General features: G+C 41.9%; 1 protein-coding gene across 3 annotated transcripts in view; it reads right to left on the reverse strand.

Annotated features, from left to right (window-relative positions):
• The window catches only part of RNF130 (ring finger protein 130), a 137,670-nt gene that overhangs the window by 88,072 nt on the left and 25,515 nt on the right, over positions 1-24,083 (reverse strand). For all 3 annotated transcript variants that reach the window (XM_027605270.2, XM_027605271.1, XM_027605269.1), the window contains exon 2: positions 9,145-9,339. In XM_027605270.2, coding sequence (XP_027461071.1) covers positions 9,145-9,339 — 195 coding nt within the window. The remainder of the gene's footprint in view (positions 1-9,144; positions 9,340-24,083) is intronic.

The following is a 24,083-nucleotide window of genomic DNA, read 5'->3' on the forward strand; positions in this document are numbered from 1 at the left end:
GCCCGGTGTGGTGGCCCCGCACCCGCAGAGCCCCTAGCACAGCGCTGTGCCTGAGGAGGCCATCGAGTCAGGTAGCATCGGCCTCACTGGCCAAGGGCTACTCCTCCCATGTCTTTCAAAACCCTAGATCCTCACCGTGACTAATGACTAGTCCCTGCCTTGGGCACACAGCGGCTGTGAGGAGGTGGCCTCAAAGTTTAATTTACTATCTCCCCGTCCACCCGTTCAGCCCAACCTTTCCTGCCCAGTATCTAAAATGGCTTTCACGTTGCTTTTTCCCACCTCTGAGCCTTCACCCCTGAGGATTCTCCTGCTTAGAAGACTCTTCTCAACTTGTGAATTCCTGTTCAAACATCATCTCCTCAGGACAGCCCTGACTCCGTGGAACTAGGTATGCTTCATAAGGTCTTTTCATAATTCTCTATTTCTGATTCAATGTTGATTGTAACTCCATGAAAGCAGCTATCACACAGCTAGGACGTGGGTCTTGTTCACACCTGGAGACCTGACAGGAGCTCAAAAAAATACCTGTTCACAAATTAGCATATGGAACCCAAAGCCCCATGCTTGCTGTCACCCTACCCAGCCTCATTTTCTACCCTCACCTTCAGACTCCTGCCCCTCCAGGCAGGTCTCTGACTCACGTGGGTCCCCCACGGACAGGGTCTTCTCTGGTCCCATCCTGCCAACAATGCAGGGCCCGGCACAATGAAAGCCCCCTCTGATTAGTTCCTGCCAGCCTTCAGAGTCAGGAACTTGTTCTCGGTAATACCGAGGCCTGCCCTGCTAAGTCAGCACTCAGTGGGTCCCAGTTATTTCATGCATGTTTGTCTCCCTATTGGGGTAAAATGTTCCTTAAGGACATGCGCTCACATATACTTCTGTAGATCCCTGCAGGGTCTCTCACAGAATGCTTGACATAGAGCAAATATAATTTGATACCAGTTGATGAACTATTTTACACTAAATGCATTTGAAACAATTATGTCATATGGAAAAAAGACCAGAAGAACAAAGAAAAAGCATATTTGGAAATTAAAGAAAAATAAGTACTAGCTTAAAGTTAGAGAAATAAGTACATTGATTCCATAATTATAAAAGAGGTAGTGCTCATTCAAGGCATAAGAATAATAAATAACAACTATACAACTTAACAAATTCATCATCTCAATAAAATTACAATCATCCTGTTAGGCGATTATACAGATGCTCTCACATGAGAGCCAATGGTTTAAAGACTCGTTCACCTAAAGTCCCAAGGCTAGTCATCACTGGGTCTGGGATTCCAATTCCAGCCTTGTGACTGTCAATGCCAAACTCTTTTCACTATTTTAGAGGTGCTCGAATATCCGACAGAGACTTAATTTTGTTTTTATAACTAAAAAGATGATGCAGAATCCTGTGGCAAATTACAGGTCAGTGACACACCCTTAAGTATAATTCTGAAGGATGCAGAAAGTAGAGTGGGATTGCTACAGAAGCAGAGATCTGTGAACCAGACAAAACACTCCGTGACAATTTTCTGGGGTGATGAATATGTTAACAGGTGCACCACCACGGAGAACAGACTGAAACCAAGACAGAATTCTGCTTGGAAAACAGGAGATGATGAACAATGGTGTAGGGGTTCAAAGAGGAAAGAGCAAAAGTTCTCATATCAAGAAACCGGGCCCTTTCACACCCTAAAATGAGCCTGTTTGCACATAATCCACAAATTCCCAAACAAAATGGCATTTTAATTTTTCTCTAATTAAAGGTAAAAATTAAAAGTGTTATTTCAGAAATCTTTTCAATGAATGGATTTATTTCCATTGCTTTTGTTAACAATACATCCATGCTTTCATTTAAATAATCTGTGTAACTTTTCAGGTTAAATACAATAAACCGCACCAACCTAGAGCAGTTTGGTCTAGAAAAAGACTTCGTAACTCTAAAATATTTAACCTCTGTGTTTAGGTGATGACTTGAGAGTTAATCTTTCCGTCTCACACACACGGGCACTTAGCATGTCTCTAACTCATTGTAAAGCAAAGCGATTGTCTTTATTTTTACATTTTTCTTGCTCACATTTTAACATCATTCTACCCTGAATACTTAAGATGAGAACCAAAGTCACAAGAGATCACCTCATGAATACTTGCTGTAAATCTCTCAAAGTAAAAATACTTAGGGGCATACAACTGAAATGAAGCTTCCAGTTTAAGAATTTTTGTGTTGCTTCTGAACTTTAGTCTGCCTTACACTTTTTAAAAAAAAGTAATTTCTACACCCAACGTGGGGCGCAAACTCATGACCCCAAGATCAAGAGTCACATGCTCCACTGACTGATCCAGTTAGGTGCCTCCGTATCACACTTTTGAACAACAGTTTAATGAAGGGTTAATTTACATGCCATAACATTCACTTTCTGTAAGTGTAAATTCAATGATTTGTAAATTTACAGGGGGTGTACAACCACCACAAGCCAGTTATAGAATGTTTTCATTTCTCCCAAAAGCTCTCTCGTACCCACCGGCAGGTGATCTGCATACCCAGCCCCCAGCCCGCACACCTGCGAACCTGCCTTGTGTCTCTATGAATGTGACTTCCCTAGACATTCTACATAAGTGAAATCATGCCACAAGAGGATGTTTCTAACTGCCGGCTTTCACTGAGCATCAGGCTTTCGAGGTTTATCCATGTTGTTACAGGTATCAGTAGTCAATTCCGTGTAACTGCTGAACTGTATTCTGTGGATATGCCATGTTTTGTTTTTCCACTCGCCCACTGATGGACATTCGTGTTGTTTCCACTATTTGGACTATTGTAAATAAGGCAGTGAGTATTCATGGACAAGTTTTTGTGTGGACATTTCATTCTTTTCATTTCTCTTAGGTAGATTCCTGGGAGGACTGCTGAGTCATATGGTAAATATGTGCCTCACTTTAAAAAACCCTGCCTAACTGTTTTCCAAACTGGTTGTACTATTTCACATTCCTACCAACAATGCGTGAGGATTTGTTTACCCACATCCTCTATAAAACATGGTCATACCTGAATTTTTTTTATTTAGTCATTCTAGTGAGTGTGAAGTAATATCTCGTTGTTTTGTTTTCTAATAATTGATGAAATATTAAGTCATTACATCCTCTGCCCATTGTAAAATTAAGTTGTCTTATTACTACTGATTTTTAAGAATTCTTCATATACCAGTCATATATCAGATCTATGAGCTGGAAATATTTTCTCCCAGCTTGTGTCTTTTCATTTTCTTCATGGTGTCTTCTGAATAACAAGGTATTTTACTTTTGAAGACTAACACTGTTCTTATCTTTTAAGGATAGTGTCTTTGGAGTAAGAACTTTCTGTCCCAAATGAGTAAGAGTCTCTCCTATGATTTCTTCTAGAAGTTTATGTAGTTTTACTTCTTACATTTTTGTCTATTATCTATTGTGAAGTCATTCTTACACATCATAAGGTAAGGGTCTTAGTTCTTTTTTGTCTTTTGCATCTGGAGAACAACTGTTCTAGCACCGCTTGTTGAAAAGACTGTCTTTCCCCCCACGGAAATGTCATGGCACCTTCGCCAAAAATCAACTGAGTATAAAAGAAGGATTTATTTGAGACTCTCAATTCTGACCCATCAGTCTATGTGCCCATCCTTATGCCAATGTCACAACACCCTGATTACTGAAGTTTTGAAATCAAGTAGCCTGAAGTCTTCTGACATTGTTCTTTTTCAAAATTCTTTAGGCTATCCTAGGTACTTTGATTTTAGGATTGCCTTATCCATGTCTACAAAATATCTTATTTGGAAAGTTTCGGCTATTATTTCTTGACATATTTTTTCTGCCACTTTCTCTCCTCTTCTCTGGGATGTGACAGTGTCCCACAGGCCTTTAAGGCTCTGTTCATTTTCTTCAGGTTTTTTTTTTTTTAAACTTGTTCTTCAGAGTGATAATTTCTATTGCTCTATCTTCAAACTCACGGATTCTTCTGTTTTGAATCTGCTCTTCAAGTCCTCAAGTGATGGTTTTCATTTCCAGTATTGTACTCTTCAATTCCATGATTTCCATGTGGCTCTTTTTGATAATTTTTCTATCCTTTATTGAGAATCTCTATGTGTTGGCTTCTGGTACAATTCATGTTGTCATATTTTTCTTTTTAATTCTTTAAATATCATTTCCTTTAGTTCTCTGAACATACATTAACTGAGGTCTTTCTCTGCTTAATTCAGCATCTGGGAATACTCGGAAGCAGCTTCTGCCACCTTTTCTTTTATTTATTTGTTTTTTAAATAGGCAGTGCAGTGCCCAGTGCAGAGCCCAAAGAGGGGCTCGAACTCACGACCCTGAGATCAACACCTGAGCTGAGATCAAGAGTCAGATGCTTAACCGACTGAGCCACGTACCCCTGCAGACTTTTTCTGAGTATGAGTCACACTGTCATATTTCTTTGTATAGCTTATCATCTTTTGCTGAAAACCAGACATTTCAGACAATAAAATGTCACAACTCTGCATTTTTTGTCCTTAAGTTTGCTGCTGTTACCTTGTTTGCTTGCTTTGTTTAGTAACATGGTCAGGTTAGACCTGTGAGGTCTGCTTCCTCTGTTGTGTGCAGCCATCGGTGTCTCTGCTCAGTTTCTTATTTAATATTCTTTCAAGACTAGCTGTCAGCCAGTTACTGGACATGGGTGCTCAAACATCTCTGATCAGTAAGGCTGATACCATCTGCTAATGGATCTGGGTGTAGGGAGAGAACAGTGTTCAAAGTTGTGGCCACTTCCAATCCCGCCTGGGCTACTTTCTGCAAGTCCAGTCTGTCTCCTATCTGCATGGACACAGTCTCAAGGTCACCCAGGGGAGTAAACAGCTTCAGCTCTGAGATCACCATGGAGCATGTGGTCTCAGACAAGAACACACCTGGCTGCAGTCCTGGGCTGGGAGAGACAGACCCTGGCCTTTCTCCACCCTCCTGTCCCTGAAACATCACTTCTAGAGACAACAGTGTTGGGCACGGGTGTCACCCACCCTTCCATCACTGCAGGGCAAGCCCTCCGTCCTTGCCACCCACCCTCCCCCGACAGAAACTCCATAAAGACATGGCTTGGGGTGTGTGGGAAGCAGCCCCGGGCCAAACACCACAGCTTCCCATTGTTCCTACCCCAAAGTCTGGCAGTTGTTCAAGGCATAAATGAGCCTCAGACTTTTGTCAGCCTCTGGCTGATTTCCAGAACACTGAAGTGGTTGCTTTGTCAGTTTTGTCCAGTTTTAGAGTCACTTTGAGAAGAGAATCCGGTGATCTCCTTGCTTGGTCACAGCCCAGAAGTGCCACTCTTCTGTTTACTTTTTAATCCTTTACAGAGGTTTCCTTAGGATTTTTACTTTGAAATCTTTCAAAGCCCAAGAATTAGAGAGAATGTAATGAACATCTATGTACTCAACCCTCAGCTTAAGAAGTGACACATGACAGACATGTCCGAACCGCCTCATTTACTTCTCCCTGATCCTAAATTCCCCTCCCCCACAAATCCCCTTTCCAGGAAGACCCATTATCCCCAAATTTGGTATTTGTTAATACATGGTTTTGTTATTTTATTCATATATATATATATATGCTTATATGGCAACTACTGTTTTGCATTTTTTTAACTTCATTCAAATGCTATTTGTACATATTCTTCTACAACTTACTCTTTTATGCTCATTATTATGTGTTTGGGATTTGGTCATGTAAACACATGTGGCTTTAATTCATTGACAGTTAACTGCTGAATAAATATGGCACAATCACTCCACTCTCCTGGGACGGACAGCTGGGGCTCCCAGTAATTTGCTGTTACAATGCCACCATGAATACTTTCATGTGTTCCCATGCACACACAAGAGGGACAAGGGCCTGGAGGACGACAGAGGGGCCACAAATGCTTGTGTAAATAAATGAAATCTCCCCATTGGCTCCCATATGGCTGGAGGCAGAAAGTGGGAAATCTCCGAAGAAGGGCTAACAGTGGTTGTCCTCCACGACAGGGATTCAAGGCCTTCCACAGAACCTAGGTTTAGAGTCACAAGAGGCCTTCCTAGACAGGAGGCAACTAGTCCTATGTCACCAAGCAAGTCAGTGGAAAAATCAGGGACTGAAACCTAGGTTTCCTATCTTCCTTGTTTCTCAAAGCAATAGCTGTGGACTAGAGGCATTAGCATCACCTGGGAATTTGTTAAAAATACAGAATCTCAGGCTGTACCCCAGATATGCTGAATTGGAATCTGCATTTTAACAAAATGCCCAGGTGATCTGTACTGTATGCACACTAAAGTCTGGAAAGTACTCTAGAGGATGCATACAGGCATGAAACTCCAGGATCACAATGTAGGAGTTCTTTAAGGATATCACATAATGCCAAATTTCTCTCCAAAGTACTATACCAATTTAGTTTCCCAGATTACTCGGATTTTTTATGTCTACTTAAAACATAAAGCTATTGTTCTCATGTCTGCTTTGATTCCATTGCCTCACCAAGGTTCCACTTCCTAACACTATATCCCCAAATCTGGCCCTAAACTTCCTCCCTTGTGCTGTTACACACTAAGCTGTGATGAAAGGGTTATATGGTCAAATGAATTTGGGAAACCACAGGTTAATCTATGTAGAACAAGTTCTTAATCCTAAGACTCTCAGAGAGCTCAGTATGTCTCTGAGGAGCCTCTGAAAGTGGACTACATTTCAAGCATTTTCCTAAACTTAGTTTACCACTTACCTTTTTTTGGCCATGGGTCATCTATGAACAGATCTGAATATATTCATGTTTTAAGGAACACAGATGGGGGGAAATCTGCGATAATTTATAGAGGCTTCCCACCTTTTTAAAACAAAAATCATTAAAAAAAAAAAGACATCAATTTCCTCTCTTATAATCCCCAGATCTTCTCATATCTAAAAGACTCATTCTAGCTACTTCTTTGCAGTTTTATGTATGTAAAATAACACCACCAGGAAAGAAAAATACATTTTGCTAAGATGAATTTCTCCCTCTCCAGATTTCTTCATGTTTCCAGTAAGAAGAAATCAGTACGGGAAGATCAGGTCCAAAATTTCAGATAGTTTCTCTTCGCTCTAAAACATCCGAGAACAAATTAGCACCTACTCTGAGACCTAGAGCAGAAAAGCCACTGTCTGTAATCCACTGTTCCCACACAGATGACCAGCTGAAATAGACTGTCCCTTAATCTCCTTATGGTCTCCCTGAAGAAATTAAAAGCTACAGGACTCCAGTGATCTCTGGATACTGAAGATCACTCATTCTATTACTATTGTTTGTTTTTCTACAGTGAGCACGTGTTACTTTTGCAACTAGAAAAAATACAGTTTTTGTTCTAAAAGGCTTAATTTGAAAGGAAGAAAACAAGTCACCTAACAATAAAATTTAAATCCATCTCATTATTCTGTCAAAAGAGACACAAAAGGTGACCCTCAATTAGGGTACAGAGGCCTTTGCAAGATCACTGTCTAAAACTGATGTCATTAACATTCTTTAAACATGTCATTAAACTTTAAAAGCTATACGAACGCAGAACTTAACTTTATCTAGGTTTCAACTCTGAGAGATGAGAGACCACTGGCAAACCCGCTGGTCTGACTCCTGCTGTGCTCTCCTGGTCTAGAAGGGCACCATGCATGGCTGTGGTGAGGACTATGAAAACACGTATTAAAAAGCGCCACATCAGGTCAGTGGGGAAACACAAAATAAAACAACTCATTCGAATGGCCACAATCCAGAACATGGACAGCAGCAAATGCTGGAGATGATGTGGAACAACAGGAACTCTCATTTATTGCTGGTGGACCCGCAAAATGGCACAGCCACTGGGGAGGATGGTCTGGCAGTTTATAAATGAAATGTGCTCTTACCATACAACTCAGCAATCATACACCCAAAGGATCTGAAAACTTACATCCATACAAAAACATGAATATTTATAGCAGCTTAATTCATAAATGCCAAAACTTGGAAGTTACCAAGATGTCCTTCAGTAGGTGAACAGATATACTGTGGTATATCTAGAAAATGGAGTATTATTCATCACTCAAAAGAAATGTGCTATCAAGCCATGAAAAGACAAGGACGAAACCTTAAATGTATATTACTAAGTGAACAAAGCCAGGCCGCAAAAGCTAGACAATCCAACTACAGGACATTCTGGAAAAGGCAAAACTATGGAAACAGTAAAAAAAACAAAAACAAAAAAACAGTGGTTGCGAAGGGCTGGAGAAATGGGAGGAATGGGTGAAGGGATGAACAGGCAGAGCACTGAGGATCTTTAGGGCAGTGAATATATTCTGTATGATACCGTCACAGTGGGTACATATCTGTCCAAACCCACAGAATGTACAACAGCAGTAGTGACCCCCAAAGTAAACTATGGACTGTGGGTGATTATAAGAAGTCGCTGTAGGTTCACCAACTCTAACGAATGTAGCACTCTGGAGGGGGATGCTGATAGTGGGGGGGGGCTCTGCATGTGTGGGGCCATATGGGAAATCTCTGTACTTTCCACTCAACTTTGCTGGGAACATAAAATTGCTCTAAAGAATAAAGTCTATTAACCCCCACCCCCCAAAACCTCATAGTCCAGTGCCTGGCATTTATAGTAAGTGCTCAATAAATTGCAACTATTGTTATTAAAGCAGTTTAAATTAGAGATATCCTCAAATGCTCCCACAAGAAATGAAGAAATACAGTTACTACTGAGTCCATTTGACATTTATCCTGATAAGATAAAAAGCATCCTCCTTGAAGAGGTCATCCTTGAGAGTCCATAACCTAGACGAATGATTCTCAATGGAACACGTTATTTTTCAAAGTTATTAAGTGGAATGTAGAAATGCAAAATGACTCAGGATTCGGTCACAGCCAGTTATTTAGTAAGTGCAAGTTTTACAGACTCTTACCGTCATTATTTAAGAAACAAATTCAACTAAATGAAAAAGACACGCATCTCAAGAAACAAATGGTAATACCAAAAATGAATATAAAAAAACGAATATAATCACAGAATTAGGTTGTGAATGATGTGGTTCAGTGGTGGTAGAATGCTTACCTACAAAGCACTAATTTCTAGAAGGAAAAACAAAATTTACAAGCCCCCCCCCTTGTTTTGTTTACCTGGATGAGTCATGGTGACGGGCTCCTCTTTGGATTTATTATTGTAGATAACTACGGCAACTGCATTGTGGAAAGCAGCCCGTGATATTTTCTCTTTAAATGTGCAATTTCCCCGCTGCAGCAAGGCAATCCACTGTTTGATATTAGGAGGGACAAAGAATCGTGTTTGAGGATCACAGCCCAGATGATCAGCAACTAAACAGGAAAGAAAAAAACAACATTAATTCTTTCTCAAGATAGATAAAATCAGTCTTTATCAAAGTGCTCAACTGTTTCCTGAACACTCTGTGTATCCAAAGCACTTCGAGCAGCTCAGGGCCAGCAGAGCAATGAATATACCCAGGAACCTGAACCCGTATCTATACCAGGAGAGAGAGGCTCCATTAACATGTTACCTGTGATGCAAATGAAAACCGTGAAAAATCCTGTTTAACTTCACAGACTGACAATGCGCAGTGCAGGCTGGTGAAGAGAGGAGGAAGAAAATGCAAACGCAGACGCCCCCATCCCCCAACACCCAGGTGACTGATCTACCCGACTTCTGCTGGTTGCACTTACTCTTCTCTCCACACCTCTACCCTACACCCACACCCCCACCCCTTCTCACCCTACCCCCACCGCTGCCGAAAGAGACTGATTTTGCTTGAGGTAAACAAGGCAGCCAAACTAACTTTTGCTTCGGTTACCAAGTGGCTTGCTGACATTCAAGCATGTTTGAACAAATTTCTTAGTAAGTGTCTAAAGGAAATTAGAAAGGTAAGTCTTGGCCTGGACTGGAAGTTCAGATAGTTAAAATAACATGAAACTAGAAACTAGAATAGATTATTCCTCTAATTTACATTTACTGGTAAAAACTACAATTCCCCGTTAAGATACACGTATTAACTTTACTATATCCACCTGTCTGACAAGATGAAGACCCCCAGGACACTCCCTGGGGACACTAATTACACGGACACTGTTGTGGATGTAGGGGAGAGTTTGTTCCGGATACCCGTAAGTACACGGGAACCTGTAAGGCCAGGCTCCTCTGTCCGAGTCTGCAGTCATCAAAGCGCTGTCCCCTTTCACAAGTCTAAAGAAGCCCCCCCCCCCGCGGCTCTTCCCTCTCCCCACTGAGTCACAGGTGAAAGTGAAAGGGCAGGGTGGTCCAGACCGGGAAGGAGTCACAGAGGTGAAGTCCGCAGAGCCAGAGGACGGCTAGCCCCAGGCTCTGCACTGGCTGGGGCGGGGGGGAGGACAAAGGGGAACACTAAAAGCAAATAAATAATAAAAATACTAGATCAGTATTAATAATAGACTGTAGGAAAAGATGACACCAGGGGGGAAATACATGCTTTCCACACCCCAGAAGAACACCACTTAGCAGAAGAAACGAAACGTTCACGCTACTTAAACTGCACGGTGTAGCGATGCCAACTAACTTCGGAGAAATGGTACAGCTATCTTTCCCGCTTACACCATATTTTTCCCCCAAATTCTCTTACTATTGTGGTGAAGGATCATAATGAGAGCATATTTGCTACCATAGGTCTCCTGACCCAACTGAGACATAAATAATTTCACAATGTCATGATTTATATTGTTGACAACTATCACCCTTTTCCTTAAATGATTTCTGCACTCCGAAACTTTAGTTCTTTCTCAAATGGGTGGGAAAAAAAAAGCCTAAATCACAATTTTAGTAGCCAACTATTTTTTTTAAATATTTTATTTGTTTGAGAGAGAGAGAGAGCACACATGTGCATGTGCACACAAGTGGGGGGAGGGGCAGGGGGAGAAGCAGACTCCCCGATGAGCAGGGAGCCCAACACAGGGCTCGATCCCAGGACCCCAGGATCATGACCTGAGCCGAAGGCAGACGCTTAACTGACTGAGCCACCCAGGCATCCCAGTAGTCAACTATTTACTGAAAGACACATTGAAGGCATTGTGAAACTATGAAATCCTTAAACAGACTGTTTACTTGCAGTGCTGTTTCCCAGATAATTATGCTGCTTTAAAACAGAAGCATTTAGGCTAAATGTTAAGATAACCTCAGTGTCTTGGAAAAACCTCCAATACCATATACACAGAGCAATCAAAGAGCTGGTCTTAAGTGTTTCATTTGTTATTTTTCGTAACACACTGCTGCACAAACCCTGGAAGAAAACGCAGAATCAAGAATACCCAAAAGGACGTGTATACTTGTCTTCAGCAAAATAATCATTTTTCTGTGACTTATCCTGTGCTTCCTATGATTTCATGCATGTTCAGAGGGCAGTAAGGAGGAAGCAACACAATGGTCACGGAATCAGCAAGGCGTGGGGCTCACATTCTAGATCAATTATTCACTAGCTGAACCGCCGGCGTTCAATGATCTCATCCTCAACTTTTACTTACTAAGACGAAGTTAAAATTCTTACCTCACGAGTTATATATGTGAAAAGGCTATAATAATTCCTCTACTCTTTTTTTTTTTTTTTTTTTTTTTAAATTTTTTATTGTTATGTTAATCACCATATATTACATCATTAGTTTTTGGTGCAGTGTTCCATGATTCATTGTTTGTTCATAACACCCAGTGCTCCATGCAGAACGTGCCCTCCTCAATACCCATCACCAGGCTAACCCATCCCCCTACCCCCCTCCCCTCTAGAACCCTCAGTTTGTTTTTCAGAGTCCATCATCTCTCATGGTTCGTCTCCCCCTCTGACATACTCCCCTTTTCTTCCTCTCCTGTTATCTTCTTCTTTTTCTTTTTTCTTAAAATATGTTGCATTATTTGTTTCAGAAGTACAGATCTGTGATTCAACAGTCTTGCACAATTCACAGCGCTCACCGTAGCACATACCCTCCCCAATATCTATCATCCAGCCACCCCATCCCTCCCACCCCCAACCACTCCAGTAACACTCAGTTTCTTTCCTGAGATTAAGAATTCCTCATATCAGTGAGGTCATGTGATACATGTCTTTCTCTGATTGACTTATTTCACTCAGCATAACACCCTCCAGTTCCATCCACGTCGTTGCAAATGGCAAGATCTCATTCCTTTTGATGGCTGCATAATATTCCATTGTGTATATATACCACATCTTCTTTATCCATTCATCTGTCGATGGGCATCTTGGCTCTTTCCACAGTTTGGCTATGGTGGACATTGCTGCTATAAACATTGGGGTACATGTACCCCTTCGGGTCCCTACATTTGTATCTTTGTGGTAAATACCCAGTAGTGCAATTGCTGGATCGAACGGTAGCTCTAATTTCAACTGTTTGAGGAACCTCCATACTGTTTTCCAGAGGGGTTGCACCAGCTTGCATTCCCACCAACAGTGTAGGAGGGTTCCCCTTTCTCCACATCCCCGCCAACATCTGTCGTTCCCTGACTTGTTAATTTTAGCCATTCTGACGGGTGTGAGGTGGTATCTCATTGAGGTTTTGATTTGGATTTCCCTGATGCCAAGCGATGTTGAGCACTTTTTCATGTGCCTGTTGGCCATTTGGATGTCTTCTTTGGAGAAATGTCTGTTCATGTCTTCTGCCCATTTCTTGATTGGATTATTTGTTCTTTGAGTGTTGAGTTTGATAAGTTCTTTATAGATTTTGGATACTAGCCCTTTATCTGATACGTCATTTGCAAATATTTTCTCCCATTCTGTCGGTTGTCTTTTGGTTTTGTGGACTGTTTCTTTTGCTGTGCAGAAGCTTTTTATCTTGATGAAATCCCAATAGTTCATTTTTGCCCTGGCTTCCCGTGCCTTTGGCGATGTTTCTAGGAAGAAGTTGCTGCGGCTAAGGTCGAAAAGGTTGCTACCTGTGTTCTCCTTTAGGATTTGGATGGACTCCTGTCTCACGTTTAAGTCTTTCAACCATTTGGAGTCTATTTTTGTGTGTGGTGTAAGGAAATGGTCCAGTTTCATTCTTCTGCATGTGGCTGTCCAATTTTCCCAACACCATTTGTTGAAGAGACTGTCTTTTTGCCATTGGACATTCTTTCCTGCTTTGTCAAAAATAAGTTGACCATAGAGTTGAGGGTCCATTTCTGGGCTCTCAATTCTGTTCCATTGATCTATGTGTCTGTTTTTGTGCCAGTACCATACTGTCTTGATGATGACAGCTTTGTAATAGAGCTGGAAGTCCGGAATTGTGATGCCACCAGCTTTGCTTTTCTTTTTCAGTATTCCTCTGGCTATTCTGGGTCTCTTCTGGTTCCATACAAATTTTAGGATTATTTGTTCCATTTCTTTGAAAAAAGTGGATGGTATTTTGATGGGGATTGCATTGAATGTGTAGATTGCTCTAGGTAGCATTGACATCTTCACAATGTTGATTCTCCCAATCCATGAGCATGGAACGTTTTTCCATTTCTTTGTGTCTTCTTCAATTTCTTTCCTGAGTATTTTATAGTTTTCTGAGTACAGATCCTTTGCCTCTTTGGTTAGATTTATTCCTAGGTATCTAATGGTTTTGGGTGCAATTGTAAATGGGATAGACTCCTTGATTTGTCTCTCTTCTGTCTTGTTGTTGGTGTATAGGAATGCCACTGATTTCTGTGCATTGATTTTATATCCTGCTACTTTACTGAATTCCTGTATGAGTTCTAGCAGTTTTGGGGTGGAGTCTTTTGGGTTTTCCACATACAGTATCATATCATCTGCAAAGAGTGAGAGTTTGACTTCCTCTTTGCCGATTTGGATGCCTTTGATTTCTTTTTGTTGTCTGATTGCTGTGGCTAGGACTTCTAATACTATGTTGAATAGCAGTGGTGAGAGTGGACATCCCTGTCGCGTTCCTGACCTTAGGGGAAAAGCTCTCAGCCTTTCCCCATTGAGAATGATATTCGCTGTAGGTTTTTCGTAGATGGCTTTTATGATATTGAGGTATGTACCCTCTATCCCTATACTCTGAAGAGTTTTGATCAAGAAAGGATGTTGTACTTTGTCAAATGCTTTTTCTGCATCTATTGAGAGGATCATATGATTCTTGTTCTTTCTTTTGTTAATGTATTGTATCACGTTGATTGATTTGCGGATGTTGAACCAGCCTTGCAGCCCAGGAATAAATCCCACTTGATCGTGGTGAATAATCCTTTTAATGTACTGTTGGATCCTATTGGCTAGTATTTTGGTGAGAATTTTTGCATCCATGTTCATCAAGGATATTGGTCTGTAATTCTCTTTTTTGATGGGGTCTTTGTCTGGTTTTGGGATCAAGGTAATGCTGGCCTCATAAAATGAGTTTGGAAGTTTCCCTTCCATTTCTATTTTTTGGAACAGTTTCAGGAGAATAGGTATTAATTCTTCTTGAAATGTCTGATAGAATTCCCCTGGGAAGCCATCTGGCCCTGGGCTTTTGTTTCTTGGGAGATTTTTGATGACTGTTTCAATTTCCGTAGTGGTTATAGGTCTGTTCAGGTTTTCTATTTCTTCCTGGTTCAATTTTGGTAGTTGATACATCTCTAGGAATGCACCCATTTCTTCCAGGTTATCTAATTTGCTGGCATAGAGTTGCTCATAATATGTTCTTATAATTGTTTGTATTTCTTTGGTGTTGCTTGTGATCTCTCCTCTTTCATTCATGATTTTGTTGATTTGGGTCATTTCTCTTTTCTTTTTGATCAGTCTGGCCAGGGGTGTATCAATCTTGTTAATTCTTTCAAAGAACCAGCTCCTAGTTTCGTTGATCTGTTCTACTGTTCTTTTGGTTTCTAGTTCATTGATTTCTGCTCTGATCTTTATGATTTCTCTTCTCCTGCTGGGTTTAGGCTTTCTTTGCTGTTCTTTCTCCAGCTCCTTTAGATGTAGGGTTAGGTTGTGTATTTGAGACCTTTCTTGTTTCTTGAGAAAGGCTTGTATTGCTATATACTTTCCTCTCAGGACTGCCTTTGCTGTATCCCAAAGATTTTGAACAGTTGTGTTTTCATTTTCATTGGTTTCCATGAATTTTTTTAATTCTTCTTTAATTTCTTGGTTGACCCATTCATTCTTTAGTAGGATGCTCTTTAGCCTCCATGTATTTGAGTTCTTTCCGACTTTCCTCTTGTGGTTGAGTTCTAGTTTCAAAGCATTGTGGTCTGAAAATATGCAGGGAATGATCCCAATCTTTTGGTACCGATTGAGACCTGATTTGTGACCTAGGATGTGATCAATTCTGGAGAATGTTCCATGGGCACTAGAGAAGAATGTGTATTCCGTTGCTTTGGGATGGAATGTTCTGAATATGTCTGTGAAGTCCATTTGGTCCAGTGTGTCATTTAATATCTTTATTTCCTTGTTGATCTTTTGCTTAGATGATCTGTCCATTTCAGTCAGGGGGGTGTTAAAATCCCCCACTATTATTGTATTGTTGTCAATGTGTTTCTTTGCTTTTGTTATTAATTGGCTTATATAATTGGCTGCTCCCATGTTCGGGGCATAGATATTTACAATTGTTAGATCTTCTTGTTGGATAGACCCTTTAAGTAGGATATAGTGTCCTTCCTCATCTCTTATTACAGTCTTTGTTTTAAAATCTAGTTTGTCTGATATAAGGATTGCCACCCCAGCTTTCTTTTGGTGTCCATTAGCATGGTAAATGGTTTTCCACCCCCTCACTTTCAATCTGGGGGTGTCTTTGGGTGTAAAATGAGTCTCTTGCAGACAGCATATTGACGGGTCTTGTTTTTTAATCCAATCTGATAGCCTGTGTCTTTTGATTGGGGCATTTAGCCCATTTACATTCAGGGTAACTATTGAAAGGTATGAATTTACTGCCATTGTATTACCTGTAAGGTGACTGTTAACTGTCTGTTGTCTGTGTTCGTTTCTGCTCTTTGCTGCTTTTAGGTTCTCTCTTTGCTTAGAGGACCCCTCTCAATATTTCTTGGAGGGCTGGTTTCGTGTTTGCAAATTCTTTTAGTTTTTGTTTGTTCTGGAAGCTTTTGATCTCTCCTTCTATTTTCAATGATAGCCTAGCTGGATATAGTATTCTTGGCTGCATATTTTTCTCGTTTAGTGCTCTGAAGATATCTTGCCAGTCCTTTCTGGCCTGCCAGGTCTCTGTGGATAGGTCTGTTGCCAATCTAATGTTTCTACCATTGTAGGTTACATATCTCTTCTCCCGAGCTGCTTTCAGGATTTTCTCTTTGTCTCTGAGACTCGTAAGTTTTACTATTAGATGTCGGGGTGTTGACCTATTTTTATTGATTTTGAGAGGGGTTCTCTGTGCCTCCTGGATTTTAATGCCTGTTTCCTTCCTCACATTAGGGAAGTTCTCTGCTATAATTTGCTCCAATATACCTTCTGCCCCTCTCTCTCTCTCTTCTTCTTCTGGGATCCCAATTATTCTAATGTTGTTTCGTCTTATCGTATCACTTATCTCTCGAATTCTGCCCTCGTGATCCTGTAGTTGTTTCTCTCTCTTTTTCTCAGCCTCTTTATTTTCTATCATTTGGTCTTCTATATCGCTGATTCTCTCTTCTGCCTCATTTATCCTAGCATTTAGTGCCCCCATTTTTGATTGCACCTCATCAATAGCCTTTTTGATTTCGATTTGGTTAGATTTTAGTTCTTTTATTTCTCCAGAAAGGGTTTCTCTAATAACTTCCACGCTTTTTTCAAGCCCAGCTAGTATCTTTAAAGTCATGATTCTGAACTCTAGGTCCGACATCGTACTAATGTCCGTATTGAGTAGGTCCCTGGCTGACGGTACTACCTCTTGTTCTTTTTGCTGAGGTGATTTCTTTCGTCTTGTCATTTTGTCCAGAGGAGAATAGATGAATGAGAGAACAAAAGGCTAACAGGTTTACTACGTCCCCAGCAAATATACTGTATACAAATCAGAAAAGACCCGAAACCAGGGGAAAAGAAAGGGAAAGAAAGAAAAAAGAAAGAGAAAAAGAAAAAAAAAAGAAAAAAAAGATAAAAACAAAAACAAAACAATTCAAAAAAGGCAGAATATGATCAAATATGATCAGGCTAGTGCATAGATCAGTGCCACACACTAGATTTTGGGCGTATTTTGGTCTGTTAGAAAAAAGTGCCTCCTAAAATTTTAAAGGAAGAAAGACATATATGTACAAAATAAGGGTTTATACAATGAAGGGATGGAAGATGACTGTAAAGATGAAAATTATAAAAGATTTTATAAAAGGACTTGGTAAGATAAGTTGTTTGAAAAAAGAAAGAAGATTTAAGGAAAAAAAAAAAAAAAGGAAAAAGGGAGAGAATGTGATCAGGCAGGAGACTAGAACAAAGCCATACACTAGTGATTTAGGGTATATTTTGATCTGTTAGAAGAAACTGTACCTCAAAATTTTAAAGAGAGAACAACTTATATATATATGCCAAAAACAAGGATAACTACTATGAAGGGATAAAATATGACTCTAAAAATGAAAAAAAAAATGTTTTTTTTTTAAAAAAAAGGGATTTATAAGATGTTGTTTGAAAAAGGGAAAAAGAAAAATAAAAAAAAGTCAACAAAAATTAACTTTGATGAAATAATGAATCATGGTAAAAAAAAAAAAAAAAAAAAAAGCCATGAATCTATGTGCAGTATTCCCCTAGCGCTGGAGTTCTCCTATTCTCCTTGATCGATCAACTTGGTCTTGGCTTGCTGGCTGTTTGTGTTGATCTTCTGGGGGAGGGGCCTGTTGCTGTGGTTTCCAAATGTCTTTGCCGGAGGCGGAATTGCCCCGCCCTTGTCGGTCCGGGCTAAGGAAGCTGCTCCAGTTTGCTCTCAGGAGCTTTTGTTCCCTGCAAGCTCTCGGCACAGCTTTGGAGGACCAGGGCGAAAATGGCGGCCTCCCAGTCTCCGCCCGGAGGAGCCGAGAACTCAGGGCCCCACTCCTCAGTGCGCCCCCAGAGAAAAGCAGTCACTCCCGTGTCCCCGGTCTCCGGCCGCTCTCCATGCTCACCCGGCCTGTGATCGAGCGTTGCTATCTCTGGCACCCGACCCCGCTCGGAGTCTCCAAACCCAGCAGATCCCTGCAGTGCGTTCCCGCACCGCTCCTCCCCGGGAAGGAAGGGGAGTCTCCCCGGATCTGCTGCTTGTTGGGTCCTTGCTGGGGGAGCCGTGCCCCGACTGGGCCGCAGATCACAGTTTATGGCAACCCCGAGCTGAGAGCCCGCGACTCTGCTCCGTATCTGCAGCCGGCTTCCCCGCCCCGACACCTGGGAGCTCTGCCGCACTCAGGCACCCCCGGTCTCTCTGTGACCCCAAGGGTCCTGAGACCACACTGTCCCGGGAGGATTCCACCCCCCGCTTAGCCACTGCAGCGACGTCCCTCCGCCGAGCCAACTTTTAAAAGGTCCGATTTTGTGCTCCGCGGCTCTAGCACTTGCCAGAAGCGGCCGGCGGAGGCCCCTCCCCCGCCGTTTATCCTCCCGAATATCGCCTCGGATTCACTTCTCCGCACGTCCTACCTTCCAGTAAGTGGTCGCTTCTCTGTTCAGAGAGTTGTTGCTACTCTCCTGTTCGATCTCCTGTTGAGTTCGTAGGTGTTCAGAATGGTTTGATCCCTATTCAGCTGAATTCCTGAGACCAGACAAAATCTAGGTCTCCTACTCCTCCGCCATCTTGCTCCGCCCCTAATTCCTCTACTCTTAAGTGCTTTAAAAGATTAATTCCCTTGGGACACCTGGATGGCTCAGGCGGTTAAGCGTCTGACTCTTGATTTTGGTTCAGGTCATGATCTCAGGGTCGTGAGACTGAGCCCTGTGCTTAGTGGGGAGTCTGCTGGAGATTCTCTCTCCCTCTCCTTCTGCTCCTCCCCCGCTTATGCGCGCGCTTTCAATAAATCCATCCATCCATCCATACGTACATATGTACAACCTTAAAAACATCAACTCCCTTTCCTTTCGTTTTACGGGTTTCATCTTATCGGGTCCCAGTGTTCCAGTTTGGTGCCGTGGGGCTTTTCTGCACCGATGTGTGTGAAATCCACCCACAGCTCGGAGCACGTGTCCGCTCCACATCCCCAGCTCCTAACACCTCCTGTTCCCATCTCGTTCCCTCTTCCCGTTGCGCTGACAGGGTCATCATCCTCTTAGAAGATAACAGTCATCATTTCCAAGACCGAAAAGACACGGGAAAGGATGCAACCACGGAACAAAATCTATCAAATATACTGAAGGAGAACTTTAAAATTCTCTTAAGGAATCCCCACCCACTAAGAACAGATTCTACCCACAACTGCAGGATCCAAACAAATTCCAACAGACTATATGAGCGGAAGAATGTCCTTGTTCCCAAATTTCACCCAAGTCATCATCCATAGAAGGTCTCTGCAAACATTTATGTCAGCAAGAATATGCAGTAATAAACGAGAATAAGATATTCAAGTTCCTGTTCAAGGAAGGAGTTTCCATTATTCAGAAAAAGAAAATAAGAGGTTTCCATAACCACTTGGTTGCATGTTTATTTTATCTATTCATTCTTTCCTGTAATTAAAAAACAACTTGAACAGTGAAAATGTGAACAGCTCTAAAACAACTTCCCAAGAGGACTGAAGACAAACCAGTTCAGTGGCCCTACTTCGCAATTTAATACCAGTTGTTTATACTTGAAGCAATTTATTAAGTGAAGACGCAGTATGGCATAAAATATCTATGCAATTAGGAACCATTAGAATCTATCAATAGTGGGCACCTGGGTGGCTCAGTTGGTTAAGCGACTGCCTTCGGCTCAGGTCATGATCCTGGAGTCCAGGGATCGAGTCCCACATCGGGCTCCCTGCTCAGCAGGGAGTCTGCTTCTCCCTCTAACCCTCTTCCCTCTCGTGCTCTCTATCTCTCATTCTCTCTCAAATAAATGAATAAAATCTTTAAAAAAAAAAGAACCCATCAATAGCAATCTTGCTCAAATTCAACATCATTTTACTTCCTTTTTTTTCTTTTTTTAACCTGCCTAATCTAGAGGAGGACTTCATCTCTGACTTCTTTGCATTTATTAATTATGGTGTCTGGAAAAAGTTTTAGGGAGTTATCATGAAAACATGAAATTACAGATGATATACAATATTGTATTACAATATCTTACAATTTTGTAAATTATACTTTGATAAACCTGAAAAAATGTTACATTACAGAGAGGCTGAACATCAGTTTTTTTTCTGTACAGCCTTTCCTGTTGAATCCAGAAACAGTAATGAGAATTTTATTTATTACTTGACAAGAACCAAACAATCACCGACAGGAACAATTATGGAATCCCCACCTCAACGAACACAGAAGCTCAGCAACAAACACACACCTTGGTCTTGAATGTTAAGGAACCTCTAAATGTACTGTGAAGGCCATGCCTGACACAGAAATGAAATCTCAGCAACACTGGATGGTAGTGTACCTTACCAACATGAAGGGTGCTTAGAAATCCAGGAAAAGAGCAACAGGATGGTAAAGGTTTCGTGGGGGCTGAAAGCCAGACAGAACACTGGAAAACCACTAGCCAGAGAGGAGGGGGTACAGAAGTGACCAGCATGAGAACAGAGAACAAAGACGAAGCCTTTCTCTCGAACTCTCACAAAAATCAAGATGACACACAACCCAAGTTACAATGCTATACCAATGTAAGATAATCAAGTTCTAAAAAGAAGAACCCATCTGCAATGGGAACACAGGAAGAATATCCTGGCACAAAGAGTATATAAATATTTAAAGGGTTCTGTGGGTGAAGAAGTCAGTCAATAAATAAAACCTCTCTTCCCCAAGCAGCCTGAAACTCCCACTTTGGATCACCTGACTTAGGTAGAGCTCATCGCATGAAAATGCAAACACCCCATCTAGCATGTGGCGGTCACCAAGTTACTGTGTGGGTCATGTCTCCTCCCACGCCCGAGAACCACCAATCTGCAGCCGTGGCACAGCCCAGCTCCCCCGGGGCGCCTCACGCTCTCAGAGCCTGGGCATCTTGGCTCCTCCATCTGAAATGCCAAGCCCAACGCTTCCTTGCTGACCACCTCCTAAACCTCAGGATTCTGCTAAAGTGTCCTCCCCGGAACACCCTCCCGGGCTCCCGAGGCTGAGCTGGGTGCTTTGTGTTTCCATGGCAGCCCGAGATGACACACACTTTAGCTTTCATCCTACTGTACCAGCAACTGGATGTTTATTCTGAGTCTCTCCTCACATGTGAGGATGTCCTCCAGTGTGTGTGGCACAGAGGAGGTACTTGACCTCGCAGGTGAAGGGAGAAATGGGAGAATGACAGAGGGACACTGAGCAAGAACTGACAAAGAAAGAGTCTGTGCCAAAGACCATTGTTTTCCGTGGTAGGGTGCTGATGGGGGTGATGTTCTACTGGAGTGATGTTCCTACGAAGAAGGTAGGTTCCTTGCTTCCTAGTTCCACATTAGATTATAATGTCTTTTATCTTTAGGTTTCCTGCTTCTTATTCCGACTTTCCTTATTTTCCCCTCTGTTAAATTCTAATTTTATGATTCAAAGGACAAAAGGGAATTCCTTATTTGTGTTGCCAGTTTCTTAATTTTTAATGTTCAGTGACTGGATTTAAATGTCTAGCTTTCATCCCTTCATTACATCCACATATAACTTATTCTCTTGCCATTTCTATACTTTCACTTAAATCTAACACCTTTTCGTTACTTATCTTCAGTGTTTGTTTAATCTTGTTGAAACACTCTGCTTTCCTTTTGTCTTAATTTCCCGTTAACTCATTTGTTAGTTCAATTTTTCTCTTAACCTTGTATCTACTTTGTTCCTCTAATTTTCTTATCCTCTCCCCCCACCCCCTTCCACTTCTGTTCATGTTTTTCTTCTCTGGTAGAATTTGTTGTCATAACAGCCAGGAAAAATGATCTGGACGGACCCTAGCCTTTCTTGATTTTTCAGGAACCTTATATTAATGATCATTCCCTCTCTGTCTTTTTCCCTCTCAATTAAACCTGCCGGTCCCTTCCATCTTAAAAATAAAGTAGAAAAGAAAGCAGGTATGTCCAAAGGCTCCCGCTTCCCATCACCGTCGTCAAGAGCCGTCTGTTCCTTCTGTGCCCAGCTCCTCAGTGCCCACTCATGCCTCACCACATCTTCATCTCTGTACCCAGCCACTCCATCAAAGCGCTCTGGCTAAAACGCACCAATAACCTCTGCGTTGCTGGGACACTGTGTCCTCTGCACTAACTCTCAGTAACATCCACCTCAGCCGAGTACTCTCCTCTCCTGGCTCTTAGGGCCCTCAGCCTCCTGGCCTTCCTCCTCCCTTCCTCCTCCTCCTCCCTCCTCGTCACCTTTCCCTACACCTGAACCTTCAATGTTGACGTTACTGAGCACTCGGACCCCACTCCGATGTAGGTCGAGGACTCTCCAGGGCTAGAATTTCTCCCCACACTGATGGTACATTTTCTCACTGGAAGGACGATGTTTACTAACATCTTGTGCCAATCAGCCCTTTCCTGAAAAACTATTTTTCATTTTTTACTTCTATAAATCCGCGGTTTCCAGTATATTCAACTAAAGCAGGTCAATAGCATGCTCAGAATCAGGAGAGAAATATGGAAAATTATACACAGAGAAGGGGTCCATTCTTTCCCACTCCAAGCAGAAACTGGACTTGACCTTGATGAGTTAACAGGCATTTCTGAATGTCTCCATTGGTTCACATAGAGGGAAGCACGGGAGGGAGGCAGGTGGACACACTGTCACTCTGGTTTGTTTCTTTCTGGGTGACTTTGCCCTGCTTCCAGGCATGACCATGGGATCACCCCCGGGTCTGAAGTAGATTCTGTTAATTGCCCCCAAAAAACAAAACCAAAACAAAAACAGAGACCTTATTTATTTTGGGCATCTACAGATCACCTCTACCCAGCCATATGCTTTCAGTGACACCTATTTGAGCTCAAGACTCGAGGGGGAGGGAAGTAGACATCCACTCTAAGATGAGCCACAGGAAAGTGAATAAGGAGACATGTGACTACAGCTGCTGCTGGCAGCCATTTTGTGATAAAGAGGGAACAATCTTGGGATGAAGTTAAAACTAGGATGGCAAAGGGGAGAGATCAAAAGGAACAAGATCCTTAGTAACTCTGCTAAGTGTTGAATCCCTGAACCCTGAAAGCGGCCCTAGCTTTGACCTTCCAGTTCTGACATGGAACACTGTAAGCAATCTAAGCAGGATTTGTTACTTGGAGCATTCATGCTTCTTGTGTGTCAAGCAGCAATGACTGAGATGGGGGCTTTATCCCTGCTGAGGGGCTTTCTTAGTCCACAAAGATCCACGCTTGGCTATGCAAGCCCACCAAGAAGAAGACCAGACCTAAGGAGAAAGCGTCCCTGGAAAGTCCTTGGACACAGGGAGGCAGCCAGGACATCAAGCCTTTGCCTCCTTTCCCTCACTTAAGGGACATGGTAGGTATCTGGGAGAGGGGAGAGTTGTTGGAAGACTAACATCTCCAGGAAGGACTCTTGAGAAGCATCCATGTAGGCAGAACCCAAAAGGTTGGTGGAATTTGAATGACGGAAAACCACTTTTATTTTCACTACACTAAATGAAATCTAGCGTTTTCTTCCCCTCTGAAGGTAGGCAACAAAACATCTGCACCTCTGTAACTAATAGCAATTACATTAGCTACTGCACATTCAGCAAAAACATGAAAACATACCCGCGATTAAACTTTGTAGACCCAACACTGGTAATCAAGATGATCAGACCCACTGCTAGATCTTGTTACTTAATATGATCATAAGAAAGCAGAGTTATTTTAAATACTGATACTGCATTTCAGGAGACTCATTTACTTTTGCACGTTATCACTACTCTGAGAAGCAGCCTAAGGGTTTCTTTTTCACTAGACTGCAAAAAGAGGCTCAACCGCCAGGCTCAGTGGATGTGTATTACTTACAGGATATACCTGGATCCGTTTCCATTACTTTACTTTGTTCTCATGTATCCTGTTATTCCTAAGCTTCTTTGTACTCTCCCCCATCCTTCTCCACTTCTGAAAGCAGTGATCACATTTTCTC

The sequence above is a fragment of the Zalophus californianus genome, chromosome 5 (genome assembly GCF_009762305.2).
Source record: "Zalophus californianus isolate mZalCal1 chromosome 5, mZalCal1.pri.v2, whole genome shotgun sequence".
NCBI classification, from domain to species: Eukaryota; Metazoa; Chordata; class Mammalia; order Carnivora; family Otariidae; genus Zalophus; species Zalophus californianus.